This window comes from Panthera tigris, chromosome B4 (assembly GCF_018350195.1).
Source record: "Panthera tigris isolate Pti1 chromosome B4, P.tigris_Pti1_mat1.1, whole genome shotgun sequence".
NCBI lineage: Eukaryota > Metazoa > Chordata > Mammalia > Carnivora > Felidae > Panthera > Panthera tigris.
Window position 1 is genome coordinate 132,378,401 of NC_056666.1, and position 19,238 is coordinate 132,397,638.

At 44.4% G+C, this 19,238-nt stretch overlaps 1 protein-coding gene across 4 annotated transcripts; it reads left to right on the top strand.

The window, feature by feature from the left end:
- Window positions 1-296: 296 nt before the first annotated feature.
- On the top strand, window positions 297-18,278 carry ADSL (adenylosuccinate lyase). 4 transcript variants are annotated; one of them, XM_042990783.1, is made up of 14 exons: window positions 432-507; window positions 3,515-3,590; window positions 4,332-4,535; window positions 6,215-6,259; window positions 7,005-7,084; window positions 10,790-10,961; window positions 11,173-11,219; window positions 11,974-12,064; window positions 12,463-12,532; window positions 12,679-12,826; window positions 14,746-14,836; window positions 15,471-15,560; window positions 16,324-16,500; window positions 18,000-18,278. In XM_042990783.1, the coding sequence occupies exons 3-14, from the start codon at window positions 4,371-4,373 to the stop codon at window positions 18,084-18,086; spliced, it is 1,263 nt and encodes a 420-aa protein (XP_042846717.1). In that variant the 5' UTR covers window positions 432-507; window positions 3,515-3,590; window positions 4,332-4,370; the 3' UTR covers window positions 18,087-18,278.
- Window positions 18,279-19,238: the final 960 nt, after the last annotated feature.

The following is a 19,238-nucleotide window of genomic DNA, read 5'->3' on the forward strand; positions in this document are numbered from 1 at the left end:
CGGGTTTCTGAGCGTCCCAGGCATCGATCTAACACTCTAACCTCACGGCAATCTTAAAGGCTGGTCTTAATGTACCTTTCTTCAAATGGGGACACTGAGGCACACAGCGGCTCAGGAGCTTAAGAGGCGCTAATGACGTTTCTTGTACACGAAGATAAACTTGACTCAACATCAAGCAGCGGAAACCCGACAACTCTGAAGGCTCCGGGCCCCCGGAAGCCCGGGGGCGAGACCAAGTGGAGGAAGTTCCGCCCCGCGTGGAGGAAGTCCCGTCCCCGGGCTTCCGCTCCCGCCCTCGCTGGCTCGGCCCTGACCTGGTGGTGAGGCGTGCCCGGGATGGCGGAGGGAGGCCATCGTGGGGGACAGCAGGCGGCCTGCGGGCACGACAGCTACCGCTCGCCGCTTGCCTCCCGTTACGCCAGCCCGGAGATGTGCTTCGTGTTTAGCGACAGGTACAAATTCCGGACATGGCGGCAGCTCTGGCTGTGGCTGGCGGAGGCCGAGCAGGTAATGGGCCACCGGGATGAGGGGCCGGGCCCGCCCCAGCACGTGCGGGGCTCGGCGTCGCGCCTGGGCTTGGCCCCCGGGAGCAGCTGCCCCGCTATTTTCGGCCGGGTGTCCCTTTTCTGAGGAGCTGTGGCCCCAGGAAGGTCAGGGCAGGAAGCCCGGGAGCCGACACCTGTTGCCTCCTTTGTTTTGAGTCACGGAGGGTTAGAGGCGGAGGAGGCGGCGAGCAAGGCACGCTGTCATTTTAGGGATTTATCTTGGCCATTCCTGCAGGGATACACTGCTTAACACGGACCCTGAGCCCTTGTTACGTGCTATTGTGCTGATTTCTTTTCCCGTTTAACCCATAGAAACTTTGCAAACTAGGTGGTGCTTTCCCCACATTATACGGGAGAAATCAAGCCTCGGTGATAGCCAAGCGCGCGTTATTTGCTCCGAACCATTAATAGCGTACCCGGGTGTGAACCTGGGTTCAATGCAGAGCGTGAGAGCTTAGCCACCTTATCTTTCACAATGCCTCAGTGTGGTTAATGGCAGGACTGTCCCTACAAAATTCATGCTTCCTAGGCCACTGTCTTCGCTCCACTCTACTGCACTTTGGCTCTAAGGAGGGAGAATCGGGGTAGGGGGTTATTAGATGAGTTTTCTGGTGTCTCTTTTAAGAGCTGCATATAGAGCTGTTCGGCCCAACGCTTTCAGAAATAGCTCCAGAGCGGCCTTCCCAGAGGAGTTGAAGAAAACTGAAAGTGATCCAGAGAGCTATAAAGTTTCAGAGGAAAATGCCACAAGCCAGATGGCAATGCCTTCTCAAATGGCATCAGTAAACAGGGAAACAAACAGTATGTGCCTGGGACCCAAGTACAAAGGAACTCCCCAAATAGGGAACGCTTCCTAGATTTTTCCCCTCCCCATCAGTGTGCTCAAGAAAATTAAGTGACATAACAGTAGACACTCCTATCATGCCTGCTCAAAAAAAGTAAATGACATAATAATAGACACGTTTATCACGCCTGCCAAGATACTATCTTAAGACTTGGCATATTAATACCTCATTAATCCTCAAAATAACACTGTACTGTAACTATTTTACAGATGTTTTACCGGTGATGGAATGGAGGCACAGAGAGACTTCATAAACTATTGGCTCAGACAATAATGGGTAGAAAGGGACATCAGTAGTGTGTGGTCATTTATCATGTACTGTTATGTACTCTTTTCCATTTCCTATGCTACTCCGTTATATAGATGAGGGTAGTGGCATTCAAAGACTTTGCAGAATGGGGCACCTGGGTGGCTCAGTAGGTTAAGTGTCCGGCCTTGGCTCAGGTCATGATCTCACGGTTCGGGAGTTCCAGCCCCGCATTGGGCTCTGCTGACAGCTCAGAACCTGGAGCCTGCTTCAGATTTTGTATCTCTCTCTCTCTCTCTCTCTCTCTCTCTCTCTGCCCCTCCTCCACTCATACTCTGCCTGTCACGAATAAATAAACATTTTTTTTAAAGTTGAAAAAACAAAAAAACACAGACTTTCAGGATCACCGCAGCTAGTAAATGAAGCTGGAATTGAAATGTAGAGTCTGAATATGTGTTCTTTCCTCTGGCCAGTGTGCACATTGCCTGAAATGCATACAATGTTGGTATAATCTCCTGCGTTTGGATTCTCTTGTAGGGTGTCAAAATTAGCATAAACTAGGGGTGCCTGGGTGGCTCAGTTGGTTAAGCATCCGACTTCAGCTCAGGTCCTGATTTCGCGGTTCATGGGTTCGAGCCCCACGTCAGGTTCTGTGCTGACAGCTCAGCCTGGAGCCTGCTTCAGATTCTGTGTCTCCCTCTTTCTCTGCCCCTCTCCCGCTCACACTCTGTCTCTCTCTCAAAAATAAACATTAAAAAATTTTTTAAATTAGCAGGAACTACGTAATAATTTAGTAGTTAAGACAAAAATTTGAGGAATAAGAGATTAGGAGAGGGGTGCCTCGGTGGCTTAGTCGGTTGAGCGTCCGACTTCGGCTTAGGTCATATCTCACGGTTTGTGGGTTCGAGCCCTGCGTCAGGCTCTGTGCTGACAGCTCAGCCTGGAGCCTGCCTCAGATTCTGTCTGTCTGTCTGTCTCTCTCTCTCTCTCTCTCTGCCCCTCCCCCACTCACAGTCTGTCTCTCTCTCCTTCAAAAATAAACATTAAAAAATTTTTTTAAAGATTAGGAGGAATGCAGAAAAGCAAGAGTGGGGGATGAATTTTGACAAGATGCATTGCTTGGGGATAAGAAGCAGTTTGGCCACACTGCCCCCTGTTGCTTTGCTTGGAAGGAGGCCCGAGGTGTCCTATCTACTGGCTAACAGACACTTCGAGGCAGTTTTGCTCAGTGTGGCTACTGAGCTTTTGAAATGTGGCTAGTGTGACCAAGAAACTGAATTTTTACTTTTTACCATTTTATTATTTTTTTAAATTTATTATTATTTAAAAACAATTTTTTTTAGTGTTTATTTTTGAGACAGAGACCCAGCGCGAGTGGGGGAGGGGCAGAGAGAGGGGGAGACGTAGAATCTGAAGTAGGCCCCAGGCTCCCAGTTATCAGCTCCAAGCCCGACGTGGAGCGCGAACCTGCCAGATTATGACCTGAGCCGAACTCAGAAGCCCAACTGACTGAGTCACCCAGCTGCCCCACTTTAACCATTTTAGATGTAAATAGCCACATCTGGCAAGTAGCCACCATCTCGGACAAGACAGGTCTAAGACGCAAGATCCTTCCCAAGGCCAGGACTTGGGAATTTCAAGTGACGTTTGAATAAATTTCACCAGTCTATATGTTTAGCTCTTGGATCCAGGGGTCTGAGCTGCCTGGGCTGCAAGCTGCTCTTTGCCGGCCTGACTTTTCCAGTGGTGGATGAATGTAAGCTGTTGATGTGTTTATTTTCTCAGTAATATCCTGCAAAGGCGTTGTTTTAGTGAATTTGCTGTACGTAATTTGTTGGCAAAACCACTTACAACATTCTTAATTTTCATTTCTTGAAGTAAATCTGTCTGGGTCAAATGTAAAGCTGTGGCCTGGATCCCACACCTGGGGCACTTACATGCCAAGCACTAAGGGGTAAGCAATAAATACAACAAGGTTCTTCTCTTGTGGAGTATACATTGTAGGGGGAGGGACAGGCTAATGCATTTGTAAGAAATGTCATGTGGTGATAAGTGCTCTAAATAAATTTAGGCTAAAGGAATAGAAGAGTGACATATAAGAAGAATATTTCACATTGGCATCAGGAAAGACCTCTTTGAGGAGGTAACATTTGAGCCCAAAGACCAGACTGTGTGAGCCAGGAAGAGATACAAGGGCAGAGGGAACAAAGATCAGAATTACGTTGTTGAAATATACAAAATGTACATTGTTGTATATTTTGGTGTTTACTTAGAATGTAACTTACCATGATTCATTAAGAAAACCTTGCCCTTCCCCACCCATGTTCTTTTAGTTGCCCCAAATCTTAATTTAAGAATTGGAGGTGGGCGCCTGGGTGCCTCAGTCGGATGAGCATCTGACTTCGGCTTAGGTCATGATCTCGTGGTTGAGAGTTCGAGCCCTGCGTCAGGCTCTGTGCTGACGGCTCAGAATCTGGAGCCTACTTCAGATTCTGTCTCCCTCTCTCTCTGCCCCTTACCTGCTCAATGCTCTGTCTCTCTATGTCTCAAAAATAAATACAAACATTAAAAAAACTAAATTTAAAAAAAAAGAATTGGGAGGCGGGACATAAATGCGAACATGAACCAATGTATTTCTCGGTGTCACTTCAAGTCATTGTGACGCTTGAGGTATTTTGTTTTGCCTGTTCTGCAGACGTTGGGTTTGCCTATCACAGATGAACAAATCCAGGAGATGAAATCAAACCTGGACAACATCGACTTCAAGATGGCAGCTGAGGAAGAGAAACAGTTACGACATGATGTGATGGCTCACGTGCACACGTTTGGCCACTGCTGCCCAAAAGCTGCTGCTATAATTCACCTTGGAGCCACCTCCTGCTATGTTGGAGATAATACAGTAGGAACCTGTGTTTTGTTTCCACTTAGGACTCGGTCTTCATAATGGATTTATAAATTTTATTTGATTTTTGTCTAGTTATAGGAAGTGACTCCATAAATCTTTAGTTTTGGGGTATCTTAACACTGAGGAATTTTCTGCTTTTGTTATCCTTCCAATCTAAACTGTAAGCCTCTCATGACCTCCATAAAATAAGACCTGCAGATACTGTTTCTGCATTGGCTGTTTGGGCATAAGCCAAGGTCTTAGCGTTTTAGTGGCAAGGTAATTTTCTTTCCGAAGTCCTTTATAACTCTTTGCTGTAACGTCTGAAAAGAAAGAATTACATTATGATTCTTACGTGAAACTTAATTAGCAGAAGCAGCTTATCCTCAAACATAAAAAAGTAATATCTTTCATGAAAAGTAATAATTTTCCTAAGAATTTACCAAGTGCTTGGCACTATTCTGAGCACTTTGTGTGTATGACTTCTTGTATTCTTCGCAAGAACCGTGAAAAAGGTCTCCTTTTATCTCCATTTTTAAACAGCTTTTTGAGGTGCAGTTTACATGCCATAAATTTACCCATCTTAAATGTGTGGTTCAATGAGTTTTAGTAAATTTATGCAGTTCAACCTTCACTATGCTCCAGTTTTACAACGCATCCCTCACTCTAAAAAGTTCTCGTACCCGTGTGCAGTCACTTCCCACTCCTGCTTTCCAACCCAAACAACCATTGATCTGCTTTCTTTCTCTGTAGTTTTGCCTTTTCTGGTAATGTCATAGAAATGGAATCAGAATATGTAGTCTTTGGGATCTAGCTTTATGATCCCTGTCTCTACAGATGAGGATACTTAAAGAGAAGTTGAAGAACTTGCCTAATGTCACACAGCTAGATAAGAATCAAGCCCAGGGAGGATGGCTCCAAAGCTGTCCTCTTAATCATGCTGCGCCCGTGGGACCAGAAGTTTGATTCCAGATACACTTCCAATTCAGAAAGAAGCCACTAATTTTTAAGTTGCCCCAAATGCTTTCAGTCTCAAGTGGTACCTAATAAAAGGCATCTGTATGTGTATTACTCACATAATAGAAGAAGAACAATCCTTTCTCATGGGGGAATACACTTTTTTTTGAATACCCACTGTATTGTATAAGTTGGGCTCAGCAATTTATATTGGAGTTGCCTGAAACACATCTCTTATTTTCCTCAAGAACAGCTTTAAATTTCCTAAACCTTGATGTTCTGGTTCATGTCTTTTCTGTTGTTGTTAGCAATGGTAGATGTGGAAAAAGGATAGAAGGCTAATGGAATGTGCCCCATGGAAGCTTCTCAGATACTCAGGCACTCCTTTTGGAAAGATAGAAAGCTTGTTGACCTGGACATCTTCACAATATTCAGGATGAAGGTTTGCCCATAACTGTTTTCCCGTCATTTTAGTTACCACATAAATTGGCCTTTAGGAGTATAAAGGTTTTGTTCCTTAGAGATCCCAGAAGTACTGCTCTCTAGGTTGATGTGCTTTTAAAATAGTAATCTGAAAAGAACAACTTCTGTTAGCATCTTCTGAATTGCACAGAGGGTTGCTAATAGTGAGGTAGGTGGCTAGCCGAGAAACCCAGTGGTGATGGCCAAAAAGTATTGTGTAATAATATTGTTTGGGCAAAGCTGTTTAATGTGAGACCACTGCATTTTCTTTGCAGGACCTGATTATTCTCAGAAATGCATTTGACCTGCTTTTGCCAAAGGTAAGGAATTGGCAGAAGTTTCCTGCCAGCCCTGGATTCCCCATGATAGGAGATGGGCACCACTTACGAATAAATCAATGCAATGTGAATATAAATAGATTATTCTTTAGTCAGGTGAATGATCCTATATTTCATCTGTAGAACGAATTGTCTTTTTGAGTTAAAATGCTCTAAGTGAATCCTTTTTAAAATCTAGCCTTTTGGGGTGGCTTGGGTGGCTCAATCCGTTAAGTGTCCGGCTCTTGGTTTCAACTCAGGTCATGATCTCAGAGTTGATGAGATCGAGCCTCACGTTGGGCTCTGTGCTGACAGTGTGGAGCCTGTTTGGGATTCTCTCTGTCTCTGCCCCTCCACTGCCTGTGCTCATGTGCTGTCTCTCAAAATAAATAAATACCTTTAAAAAACAAAACGTAGTCTTTTAATAAAGGCAGTTAACCAGCAGCATGTTGTTGACATTGGGTCAGATTCATGATTTTGTCCTGTTTCCCCTGCATGAGCATGTTAACGGTCTTAAAATTGTGCAGAGTAAGTTCATGACTTTTTAGATAGTCAACTCACTTATCAAACATTGGTTGCTCTTAAATCTTCAAGGCGTTTTGGGATACAAAGATAAAAAGCTAATGTCTCTGCCTTCCACAGGCTGGAGATCTAATTTTATATTAAATTGTCTGAAAGTTTAGTTCCTGATTATATAACGAGCTTACCCTGAACTCACCCTGTTTCTATCACATGGTCTTTCTTACAGCTTGCCAGAGTGATCTCTCGGCTTGCTGACTTTGCTAAGGAACGAGCCAGCCTTCCTACCTTAGGTTTCACACATTTCCAGTAAGTGATGTGATTACTTCTCGGGATTTGGGCTTGTTGGTATGCGTTTGGCTTTCATTTCTTCCTTCAGTTTCCCTTCTCCACGGAAGCTGGAGGTGAAGAAACTCAAAACATAGTTTAAGGGGTGCCTGGGTGGCTCAGTCAGTTAAGCATCCAACTTCAGCTCAGGTCATGATCTCGTGGTTCATGAGTTCAAGCCCCATGTTGGGCTCTGTGCTGACAGCCTGGAGCCTGCTTCAGATTCTGTGTCTCCCTCTCTTTCTGGCCTTACTCCACGGTTCTGTCTCTGTCTCTTTCTCAAAAATGGAGAAACACTTAAAAAAAATAGTTTAAGCAAATAACTTAGGATGCTTATGAGGAATGAACCTGGTCCCTACCTTAAAAGCTATACTGGTAAGAGTTCATTTGGGGAACATTGGGAAATACGGATCAAGAGCATTTGAAAGTATTCATGTTCATTGATTTAGTAATTCTGTTTTTGAGACTCCTACTGAAGTAAGTAATCTAAATTATGCAAAAAGTCTTACGTGCAAAGATCTTTGTTAAAATATTGGTTATGATAGTAAGCACCGGGAACAATCTAGCTGTCCACAATAAGAGAAGAATTAAATGAGATATAGTATATTCATAGGCTTGAATAACATGTAGCCGTTAAAATGCTGCTTATAAGACTCCTATTGTGGAAATGTGCGTAGGTTACTGTTTTGGGATAAAGACAGCATATGAATTGTACAAAGATTGGAAGAAATTACACCAAGATGTAAATATTAATTACTCTGGTTTATGAGGTAATCGGATAATTAAATTTTTCCCTATTTTGTATTTTTGATGTGTAAAATGTTCAAGTATTTTTATAATTACCAAATAAAATCTTTTCAAAGCAGATAATGTCATTTTTGGAATGCTCGTAGCAGGTTTCAAGTGATGATATTTGAGTAGTGGTGTGTTAGCATCTGCCTTACATCTTGGTGGGATATTGCTATGGCGACGAAGACACTGTCTCCTAACATTGAGGAAAATCTGTTGAGTCTAATCTTCCTTAAAGTTAGGGCCTGCACTTGTCGCAGAAACCTGAAGAAATTGTTCATGAGGAGTCAGTGCAAGGTGTGTTGGGGCTGGCCATGACAAATGTTGCCTCGTGCTGGCTCCCTAGCATTACCTGAGTCACGACTCCTCTCCCTCTCCTGTGAGCACTGGAGAGTTGTGGGCCTCCCAGTATTCATCTGGGGGTAGCATGATGAGAGAGGTATCTGCTGCCACGGTTAGCAGGCATTAAGCACTCAGAAAATGGTATTGGTGCATGAGATCACATCAGTGTGGGTCAGTTCCTGCAGTCAAAGGGAAGCAGCTTTGGGGCACCTGGCTGGCTCAGTCGGTAGAGCATGTGACTCTTGGTCTCAGGGTTGTGAGTTCAAGGCCCACGTTGGGTATAGTGCCTACTTAAAAAAAAAAGCAGCTTTATTGAGATACAGTTCACATACCATAAAACTCACCCTTTTTAAGTGTACACTTAGTGGGGCGCCTGGGTGGCTCAGTCGGTTAAGCGGCCAACTTCGGCTCAGGTCGTGATCTCGCAGTCCGTGAGTTCGAGCCCCGCATCGGGCTCTGTGCTGACAGCTCAGAGCCTGGAGCCTGCCTCAGATTCTGTGTCTCCCTCTCTCTCTGCCCCTCCCCTGTTCATGCTCTGTCTCTCTGTCTCAAAAATAAATAAACGTTAAAAAAAAAAAGTGTACACTTAGTGGTTTTTAGTATATTTACAGATTTTTAGTATACTTACAGATTTATTTACAGTCACCAGTATATAATTTCAGAATATTTCCATCACCCTTCAGAAAACCCATACCCATTTAGTTATTACCATTCCCCCCTTACCTAGCCCCTTGCCATCACTGATCTATTTTCTGTCTATGGATTTGTCTCTTCTGGATATTTTATTTAAAATGTTTTTTTAGTGTTTCTTTTTTGAGAGCTAGAGGAGGGGGTGGCAAGGGGCAGAGAGACAGGGAGACAGAGATCCGAAGCGGGCTCCGCACTTACAGCAGAGAACCTCATGCAGGACTCGAATCCTTGAACCATGACAGGAGATCATGACCTGAGTTGAAGTCGGACACTTAACTGACTGAGCCAGCCAGGCACTACTCTGGACATTTTATTTAAATGCAGTCATAAAATATTTATCTTGTTATGACTGGCTTCATTCACTTAGTGTTTTCAGTGTTCATCCATATTGTGGCGTGTAGCACGTTCATTTCTTTTTATAGCCAAAATGGTGGATATACCAAGTTTTGTTTGTCCATTCTTTAGTTTGATAGACATTTGGGTTGTCTCCACTTTGTGGCTGTTGTGTACAGTGTTGCTGTGAACAGATCCATGCAAGTCCATCCGTTCATTTCTTTGCTTGTACCAGTAATCTGTTAGCAAGGGTTAGCTAGAAAACTACCATGAAATTAATTTGGGGATATATCGTCTCATGATGTGCCTTCATGTTTGCCCACGGTTCATACTGTTAGCCTGATAGGAGAGAGAATCCATTTGGAATGAGCTAGGTCATTTATTAGAACTCCCCATCAGGGCGCCTGGGTGGCTCAGTCGGTTAAGTGTCCAACTTTGGCTCAGGTCATGATCTCACGGTTTGTGAGTTCGAGCCCCATGTTGGGTTCTGTGCTGACAGCTCAGAGCCTGGAGCCTGCTTCAGATTCTATGTCTCCCTCTCTCTCTGCCCCTCCCTGCTTGCACTCTGTCTCTCTGTCTCAAAAATAAATATTATAAATATTAAAAAAAAAAAAACAAAAAACTCCAACATCATTGCAGTTTGTTCTCATTATTATGCTTTATGTTCAGAAACAGACCGGCAATAAATTGATTTAGACTTTGGACGGGGAGCAAAGCCATTAGCTGTTAGGTTAAGAGTCCTTGGGTTATGTATGTTTTAGGGTTGTTGTCCACAGCATGGCTGCTTCCTTATCAAACCTTGTCTCCTCATAAAGGCCTTCCTTTACCGCCAGTCTAGAGTGGCATTCTCCAGTGTCCTCATCATTTTATTTTTTCATATTTCTGATAAAATCAACGGTCACTTTGTTTACTTGTTTCCACTACAACGCGAGCTCCATTGGACAGGAACCTTGTCTGTTTTGTTTGTTGTTGTTGTTTTTATGTTTGTTTATTTTGAGAGACAGAGCATGAGTGGGAGAGGGAGAATCCCAAGCAGGCGCCATGCTCGGTGCAGAGCCCAGTGTGGGGCTCGATTCCACCACCATGAGGTCTTGACCTGGGCCGAGATCAAGAGTCGGCTGGCTGCCCAACTGACTGAGCCAGCCAGGTGCTCCTTGTTCATGGTATTTTCAAAACCAAGAACACATTAGCTATTTGGCAAATGTTTGTTACATGAGTATATTTGACTTGCCAAAGCCTGGGGACAAACAAAACAGGCGTTGTCCCTGCCCATATATTGCCTCTTGATGATAAAGAGCTATGTTAGGAGATCTTAGTTTCATAATCATTGAATATTTGTAAATGACATTGAATCATAACTATTGCTCACTTGCTCATACTTCTTCACTCTGGTAAGAGACAGGCCTCTCTGTCTCTTACCTGAATTCTTCCTCTTTCCAGGGGTAGCAGTAATTGTTTGAAGAGGGAGTGAAGCTTTTATGAAGTAAGTCCTTGGTTTGAGACTTGTGTGTGTCCTCTTTGGGTCATTTTCAGGCCTGCTCAGCTGACCACAGTTGGGAAACGTTGCTGTCTCTGGATTCAGGATCTTTGCATGGACCTCCAGAATTTGAAGCGTGTCCGAGATGACCTGCGCTTCCGGGGAGTGAAAGGCACCACAGGCACTCAGGCCAGCTTCCTGCAGCTCTTCGAGGGAGATGACCAGAAGGTATTCTGAGAGCAGCAAGGGGACATGGAAGCTCAGTGGTGCGGGCACCAAGGACAAAGCTGACTTCTAGGATGGGCGGAGAGATGGATCCTGGGATGAGTGGAGTCTTTGGATCGAAAGGGGCACCAAGGATCGAAATCAGGGCAGGACATTGAGATATTCTCATACTGGTCACACCTGGATTTCTATAAGGATGTCTTTTTCTTCCAAGGTAGAGCAGCTTGACAAGATAGTGACAGAAAAGGCAGGATTTAAAAGGTAGGTAAGTGGGAAAGGTGTTGGCTTCCCTGTTAAGTGATGGAAGGCCCGTGTTCAGTGTACCTCTAAATTTGACCCTTTTTCTTCCTTTGTTCTTCTACCCGTTTCCTTTTTTCTTTTTTCTTTTTTTTTTAAATGTTTGTTTTATTTTTGAGAGACAGAGCACGTGCAGGGGAAGGGCACAGAGGGAAGGAGACACAGAATCTGAAGAGACCCCAGGCTCCAAGCTGTCAGCACAGAGTCTGACGCAGGGCTGGAACTCACGAACTGTGAAATCATGACCTGAGCCAAAGTCGGACGCTTAACCAACTGAGCCACTCAGACGTCCCTACCCATTTCCTTTTACCTCCTGGGTTTTATTTTTGTATAGTCTAGATTCTGTTTTCTGATAATCTATAAGGAAGAAGGAAATAGTCTTACCCATGTTGAGGTCTCCGATGGATTCATCTAAATCTGACCATTTCCCTTGAGGGCTGCCAGGCTCCACCATGGCTCCTTCTTGCAGGCATTTCCATCGGGCTGTGAGGACACGGGTGCACAGGACCACCCTTCCTTCTGGGGCATGGGTGTTAGTAAAAAGGGTGGAAGAACAATTTGTTCCAGGAGCAGATTATCAGTGAGGTCATCTGGGCTCCGTGTGACTCAGTATACCAGTGAGACCAAGCTTTTGCTCAGGGTCGGTTTTTGCTCATTTGTTTGACATAGTCGCATTTTGAAATATTTTTACGTACGGCTCTTTTCAATTTATTTCTAGGGCTTTCATCATCACAGGGCAGACCTATACACGAAAAGTGGATATTGAGGTGCTGTCTGTGCTGGCTAGCTTGGGGGCATCCGTGCACAAGGTGAGTGGTGGCAGCAGTTTGTGGGGCTGGGATGAGAGCTTTGCACAAACAGAAGGAATTGGCCTCAGAGTTTTGTTCAGTCGCATCTCTCAAGAGATGTCAGACTTCATTTTTCACCATCTGGGGCCTGTGGGTGAAGCCTCTTAAGGTGTCTTAAAGGACAAGACTGGATTCTGCGTTCTCATTAAAGTTCATCTGGCGTCGTCTTTCCGTGCTGTCTGCAGCCATGTTTCACAGAAGTGTTTCCATGCTCCTTTACTTGTTATCCCTGCTCTTCAGGAGCCTGGAGAAGTCTGAATGAGATACTCTCCAGGATCTGTTGGGGAGGTGAGCTCACCTCCATCAGCCTAGCCCCTACTCCCAGAGTTCTGCACATCGTTGTGGCCCTTTCCCCCCAGATTTGTACCGACATACGACTCCTGGCAAACCTCAAGGAGATGGAGGAACCCTTTGAAAAACAGCAGATTGGTGAGTGTTGTGTGGAGACCTGGGAGCACCACAGAAATGCCAGGGGGCCCGTGGGCGGGTGTTGACAGCTCGCCCAGCAGCGTGCCTGGGCACTCATTGTCCTCTGAAGTCTCTCTGCCTTTGCTTCTCGTCCTTGTACGTGGCAGGCTCAAGTGCGATGCCATACAAGCGGAACCCTATGCGCTCCGAGCGCTGCTGTAGCCTTGCCCGTCACCTCATGACCCTCATCGTCGACCCGCTGCAGACGGCATCTGTGCAGTGGTTCGAGCGCACGCTGGATGATAGTGCCAATCGGTCAGTAAAAGGGGGTGCCGTGTACAGTGAGTTGTGGGGAGGACCAGAAGAGGAGCCTGGAAGCAGAGGGATGTTTTGAGCATCTGTGCATTTCCTCCTTGTCCCCACAGAGCATGGAGTCTAGCAGGGAGGCAAGAGCATACAAAGAACAGTATGATGAGTGTAGGAACAGAGTGTGTATGAGATACGCTCTGTGTGAGCTAAGGGGAAGTCTAGGTGTGGGGGTCAGGAAAGGCTTTACAGAGGAGGTAATGCTTTAAGACTCAAGAAATCTAGGCATTTTTAAAAGACCTTTAAGACAGGATTGGAAGCATCTATACAAGCATAAAGGCAGGAGAAAGAAGAGGGAGTTACTAGTAGGTAGCACGGGGGAGTAAAGTCTGTGTGACAAGCAATGAGGTAAAACATGATTATGGATCACAGCTAGTATATGATGGTCTCTGTAGGCCCTGAAAAGTTTAGTTACTGTGCTGGAGGTAGTTACGTCAGCTGTGACGTCTTGCCACAATTATATGGTGGTTCGGTATGAGATGGGTCAGAAGTAATTTATAGCTGTGAATAGGGTACCAACATGCACATGGTTTTCTGCTTACTTAAAATTTTTATTTATTAAAAAAATTCCTTGGGGCGCCTGGGTGGCTCAGTCGGTTAAGCGTCCGACTTCGGCTCAGGTCATGTTCTCGCGGTCCGTGAGTTCGAGCCCCGCGTCAGGCTCTGGGCTGATGGCTCAGAGCCTGGAGCCTGTTTCCGATTCTGTGTCTCCCTCTCTCTCTGCCCCTCCCCCGTTCATGCTCTGTCTCTCTCTGTCTCAAAAATAAATAAACGTTAAAAAAAAAAATTTCTTTATGTGTATTTATTTTTGAGAGATAGGGAGAGTGTAAGCAGGGGAGGGGCAGACAGGATCCAAAGCAGCCTCTGGACTGACAGCAAAGAGCCTGATGTGGGGCCTGAACCCATGAACCATGAGATTGTGCCCTGAGCCGAAGTCAGATGCTTAATCGACTGAGCCACCCAGGTGTCCCTAAAGATTTTGTTTTTAAATAATCTCTATACCCAACATGGGGCTCAGACTTATAACCCTGAGATCCAAGAGTCATGTGCTCCACCAACTGAGCCAGCCAGGCACCCCTGTATATATACTTATTTAAAGCAGAGTCACGTTATTCTGGTTTGCTTGCATTGTATTAGAATTTGAGTGGAAAAGGATATATAGTTAAGCTAGTTCTCTGGGATCTGTGTGTAATCCAGGGAATAAGGCATTTATGAAAATAAGACATGTGAACCCATTCAGAAGTCAGCCATTAAATATTTTTCAGCAGGGTGTGACCTAATCATATGTGCCTGCTAAAACACCCTGCAACAATTGGGAGAACCAGTTTTAAGGGGATATGGATCTGGTCAGGACAAGTTAGGAGGCTATTTTTAAAAATTGAAGTCCATACTGGCACGGTGCTCATGTGATTAGAGAAGAAGCATATGGGTATAAAATCAGTGGCAGATTGGCCGGCCTTGGTGGCTGATAGGAGTGAGTGTTAAGATCGGTGATGGGGTACAAGTGCCATTTACTGAAGATGGGAGCCACAGGGAGAAGAAGAGTAGGTTTGAGATGGTAAGCAGGAGTCAATGGTGAAGTGACTGGATCCAGTTTTGGGTTTGAGGTACCTACAGACCAACCGGGTAGAGCTTCTCCAGTTTGGTATGTGAGCTGGCTTTTAGGCAGGTGGTCTGGACAAGGGGTGATGGATTTGAGAGTCATCAGGATACTGGGGGTAGAGCCAAAGTCATGAGATTAAAGGAAGTTGTCCAAGTAGTACACGTAGCATGAGAAGTCAGTACGGCAGCTTCTTGGGACACACCCTATATTTCACTGAAATTGATATTTGCTTAAAGAGATAACTGAACGGCTATTTGTTTTCTAGACGTATCTGTTTGGCCGAGGCATTTCTCACCGCAGATACTATATTGAATACGCTGCAGAACATTTCTGAAGGATTGGTGGTGTACCCCAAAGTAAGCCTCAATTAAAAAGCAAAATATTGGGGTGGGGGTTGGAATGTGGGAGGGTGAGTATAATCTTCTGCTCTGGAGTAAGTATGTTTGGTGATCTGCATTCTAGTCCAGTAGGAGTTGTTCCTGACCAGAGCTCATTCTCCAGGTTGTGACGTGGCTCTAGAGAACTAACTCTGGAATCCATAGACAACGTTTATAAAAAAGAGAAAAGGAAATACTTTGAATTGGCTTCAACTGTTCATGAGCTTCATGAATCATCAGCTGTGTGTGACTGGCAGAGTAGACTGTTTCTTTTGCCTGTTTTTAGGTACCTGAGGCAGATGGTTCGTTCCCATTATATACTTGGCTCTTGAGGTGGGGCACTGAAATTTAACAAAGTTGAGGTTTTATAAATCTTCCCAATGAAGCAACTTTTAAAAGTGTATTTAAATTGCTTTTCCTTCTTTAAATGAAAATAATACTTTAAATTAGACAGAAAACTGAAATGCAGATTGAAACGATCCATTCTACCCTCTGTCTTCATAGATACGGTAGTTCATGTCCTTCTCTGTATTTTGCTGGTCACAGTTGATCTCTTACTGTGTGTATGACTTTGTAACTGTGAGGCATCTTAGCCCTTCGTTCATTCTTCCAGGTAATTGAACGGCGCATTCGGCAAGAGTTGCCTTTCATGGCCACAGAGAACATCATCATGGCCATGGTGAAAGCTGGGGGTAACCGCCAGGTTTGTTAACCCCTTATGCTCCTGGATAAATTGAAAGGGCACCTTTAGTCCTCCTCTCCTCCCTTAAGAATGAAAGCATTTCTGTCATCTGCCCTCAGTTGTGGTATTGGTACAGAACAGTGACCATATTCTGCCATAGAGCAGGCTCATCTCTGGAGGGTGATTACGGTGAACTTGGTTTGTTAAAAGTGAATCACTTTATCACTTGTAGGAAAGGTCCACTCTTAGCAAAGGAATAAGGTCTGAATTTGTAATAGGAAATGATGGGAAGTGGGTACGACAGAGCACGTGGTTCACGAGCTGTTAGAGGAGCCAGCACAAGAGTCACTTGGGCGGCTCAGTCAGTTAAGCATCTGATTTTGACTCAAGTCATGATCTCACAGTTCATGAGTTCAAATCCCGCATCGGGCTCACTGCTGTCAGCACAGAGCCTGCTTCGGATCCTCTGTCCCCTCTCTCTCTCTGCCCCTCCCTTGCTTGCTCTCTCTCTCTCTCTCAAAATAATTAAACTAAAAAAAAAAAAAAAAAAAAGCCAGCACAAGATGGGCATTTACTTCAGGTTCATCCGAGGTTATGTTCGGAGGGTTGAGATCTTGATGGAATTAGACTGTGAGGGGAACTTCCTCAGCCTGGGTGGGGAGTGGGTGGGTGGGCTTTGTGTACCAGCCATAGATAGACAGCATAGTTGTGGTATTGGATGATGGTTATGATGATCAGATGTCCTGTTAGTAAGTGAATCAACAATACCCCACTGTCTTCCTAGGATTGCCATGAGAAAATTAGAGTGCTTTCCCAGCAGGCAGCTGCTGTGGTCAAACAGGAAGGAGGTGACAATGACCTCATAGAGCGAATCCAGGCTGATGCCTACTTCAGTCCCATTCATTCCCAGTTGGACCGTCTGCTGGATCCTTCTTCTTTTACAGGTCGTGCCTCTCAACAGGTAAGCACCAGAACACTTCTGTGGCACTAGAAGTTTCCCCAAATGCCCTCTTTTTACACTGCTGGGCCACAGAACCTGGAATACAGTCTTTAATGTTTCTTATAAAATAAGAAGTCTGATAAAAATGAGGCTAGGCAGAAAGAATTCAGAGCAGGCTAAAATGTGAAGGTTTGGTTGTATTGAACTGCCTTATTTCCCCCTGTGGATTTCTCTGAATTCTCTTTTGGTTTGGAGCATGTGGTATAATGGACAAAGATTGGGTTTTACCCTCAGATCAGTCAGGTTCATTCCTGACTTCTGGCTTTCATTGGCTGACAGGATAATATGCATCTCAGGGTGCCTGAGTGGCTCATTCGGTTGAGTGTCCACCTCAGGTCATGATTTCATGGTTAACATAGTAGGTCCCTGCATTGGGCTGACAGCATGGAGCCTGCTTGGGATTCTCTCCTTCCTCTGCCCCTTCCCCGCTTGCACACACACATGTTCTCTCTCTTTCTCTCTCAAAATAATTAAATAAACTTTAAAAAAATATATACATCTCATGAGGTGGTGGTAATGTGAATTAAAAGGCCTAGCACAGTGCTTGACGCGTGGTAGGTATTCAGTAAATGTTTATCATTTTTCCCCTTGGTCTTTTGGAGACTGCAAGAGCTAATTCAAAAACATTTACGAGTGCCAACTGGGTGCTCAGTTTGTATTCAGGTACTGTGCTTCATTCTGGGGCTTTAAAGATAATTCTCATCTTCAGGGAGCTCAAAACTTAGTGGTAAAAGCTTATAAAAAGGTCATTGTAATACCAAGCAGTACCTGTAGGAGTTGAGGGAAGCATATTCTTTTTAGGGATCACAAAGGAGAATAGGAGAGGTTGGGAAAGACTCTTGGAAGACTTGACATCTGAGCTGAATCTTAGGGAAAAGTAGGAGTTGGCAAGTAGATAGACATCCAACATGGGAGAGAAGCTACAATCATTTGATTGTTGCTGGAGTAGCAAGTACCCAGAAGTAATTACAGGATTTAAAGTTGGAGACAGACTCCAAGTTTGTTTTGGATTTGAGAGACTTAAACTGGAGGTTGGAGACCAGTAAGGAAGCTGCTGCAGGGGGCCAAGCAGTAGATGATGAGGACGTTGAGCCAAGGCAGTGGTAGATGCAGGTGAGGGGAGAGATTGGAGGGCTCTTCAGGAAGTTAGAGCCTTGGCAGGTTGAATGAAGATGAGAGAAGAAGCCGTGATGATTTCAGCTTGGGTACTGGGTGGACGATGATGAGACCAACTGAAAGGACACGCTGGGCTCGTTTGTGGGGAAACATGTAGGCATGGTGGGTTGAGCTGCCTCTGTCTAGGGAGAGATTTCTGACAGGCAGTGAAGAAATACTCAGTGGTGGGGTAAAAGCTTTATCAAATTCGGTCTCAGTGATATAAACTGACTTCGAAAAAAGCGTTAGCAAAACTTCCATCTTTACATTTTCTTTTGTCTTACATTTGCTTTTCTTTTTGGCAGGTGCAGAGATTCTTGGAAGAGGAAGTATATCCCCTGCTGAAACCATATGAAAGTGTAATGAAGGTGAAAGCAGAACTGTGTCTGTAGCGTTGGAAAAGAATTAAACAAGAAGTCGTTGGCTTTGTTAACTTTTATTGCCAAGTCATGGAAGCCATTAGTTTAGTGCCTTATTTTACCTTAGGACGTATTACCTGAAATTGATACAGCACTTTCTTGTTGGTGTGACGCTTTCACATTTCTCAGCGTTTACGATGCAGGAATAAATTACGTTGAATTGGACTCTGTTTTCTACAGCAACACAACCTGTAGTTGTCCATAGTTTGTTCTTTCAGGCACATCATCTAACTAGTCTGAGTTGTTTTACGTGCTCACGTGATTGTGAGGGAGTCAGCAAATTCCTGTTCCACTCTTCTGAAGGTAAATTTCATCTGTGTCTAGCAAAATAACCTGGACTGTGATTCACCATGGACTCTGATTCAGTATGGTTAGATACCTTTGGCATCCAGCTTGGTTTGGCCAGAATAAGTAATGAAATCTGGAGTTATAGGACATTCTCAAGCTTACTCTGCTCAAGTTGTATTTGAGCTCATGATAAGGTTTATATATCAGGGAAATGCTAATTGGGTCTATTGATTTCATCAGGACATTTGACAATCTTTAATCCTGGTTACACAGTTTGATAGGTGATTGAACCAGCCTTAGCCAAAAAAGGAGCGTTAGGACTGTCCCCCCACCTGGAAGGAGAGCACTGGTATTAGTCCACAGGCCTCTATCCTTAGCCCTGTCTCATTCTACACATTGAGCATAGATGAAAATGAAGAAAGTGTATTTATCAGATTTTCAAACAACACAAAACTAGGACAATTAATCAATCAATACATGCATTTGGTAAGATAACTAAGATTTTATCCAACCTGAATAGACTGAAATGATATGGTCAAAACTAAGAAGAAAAAAACTAAGATACATGTAAGTTAAGCTTAAACTCAGTATGAACCAGAAGTGGTTGCCAGTGAGATCATTTAGGATGTGTTAGTAGTAGAATAGTGTCCAGAAAAGCCACTGTAGTCTTACGGTTCCACCACGTGGCATTATGTTCAATTGTGGAAACCCAGTCTGAGGAACAGAGAGAAACTTGAGAGCCAACCTCCAAAGAAGACTTTGAGGGTGAAGGAATGTCTGAGCACTCAATCCTGTGGGAGAAAGTTTCAGTGCTTCAAATACCCCTGTGAGGAGGAA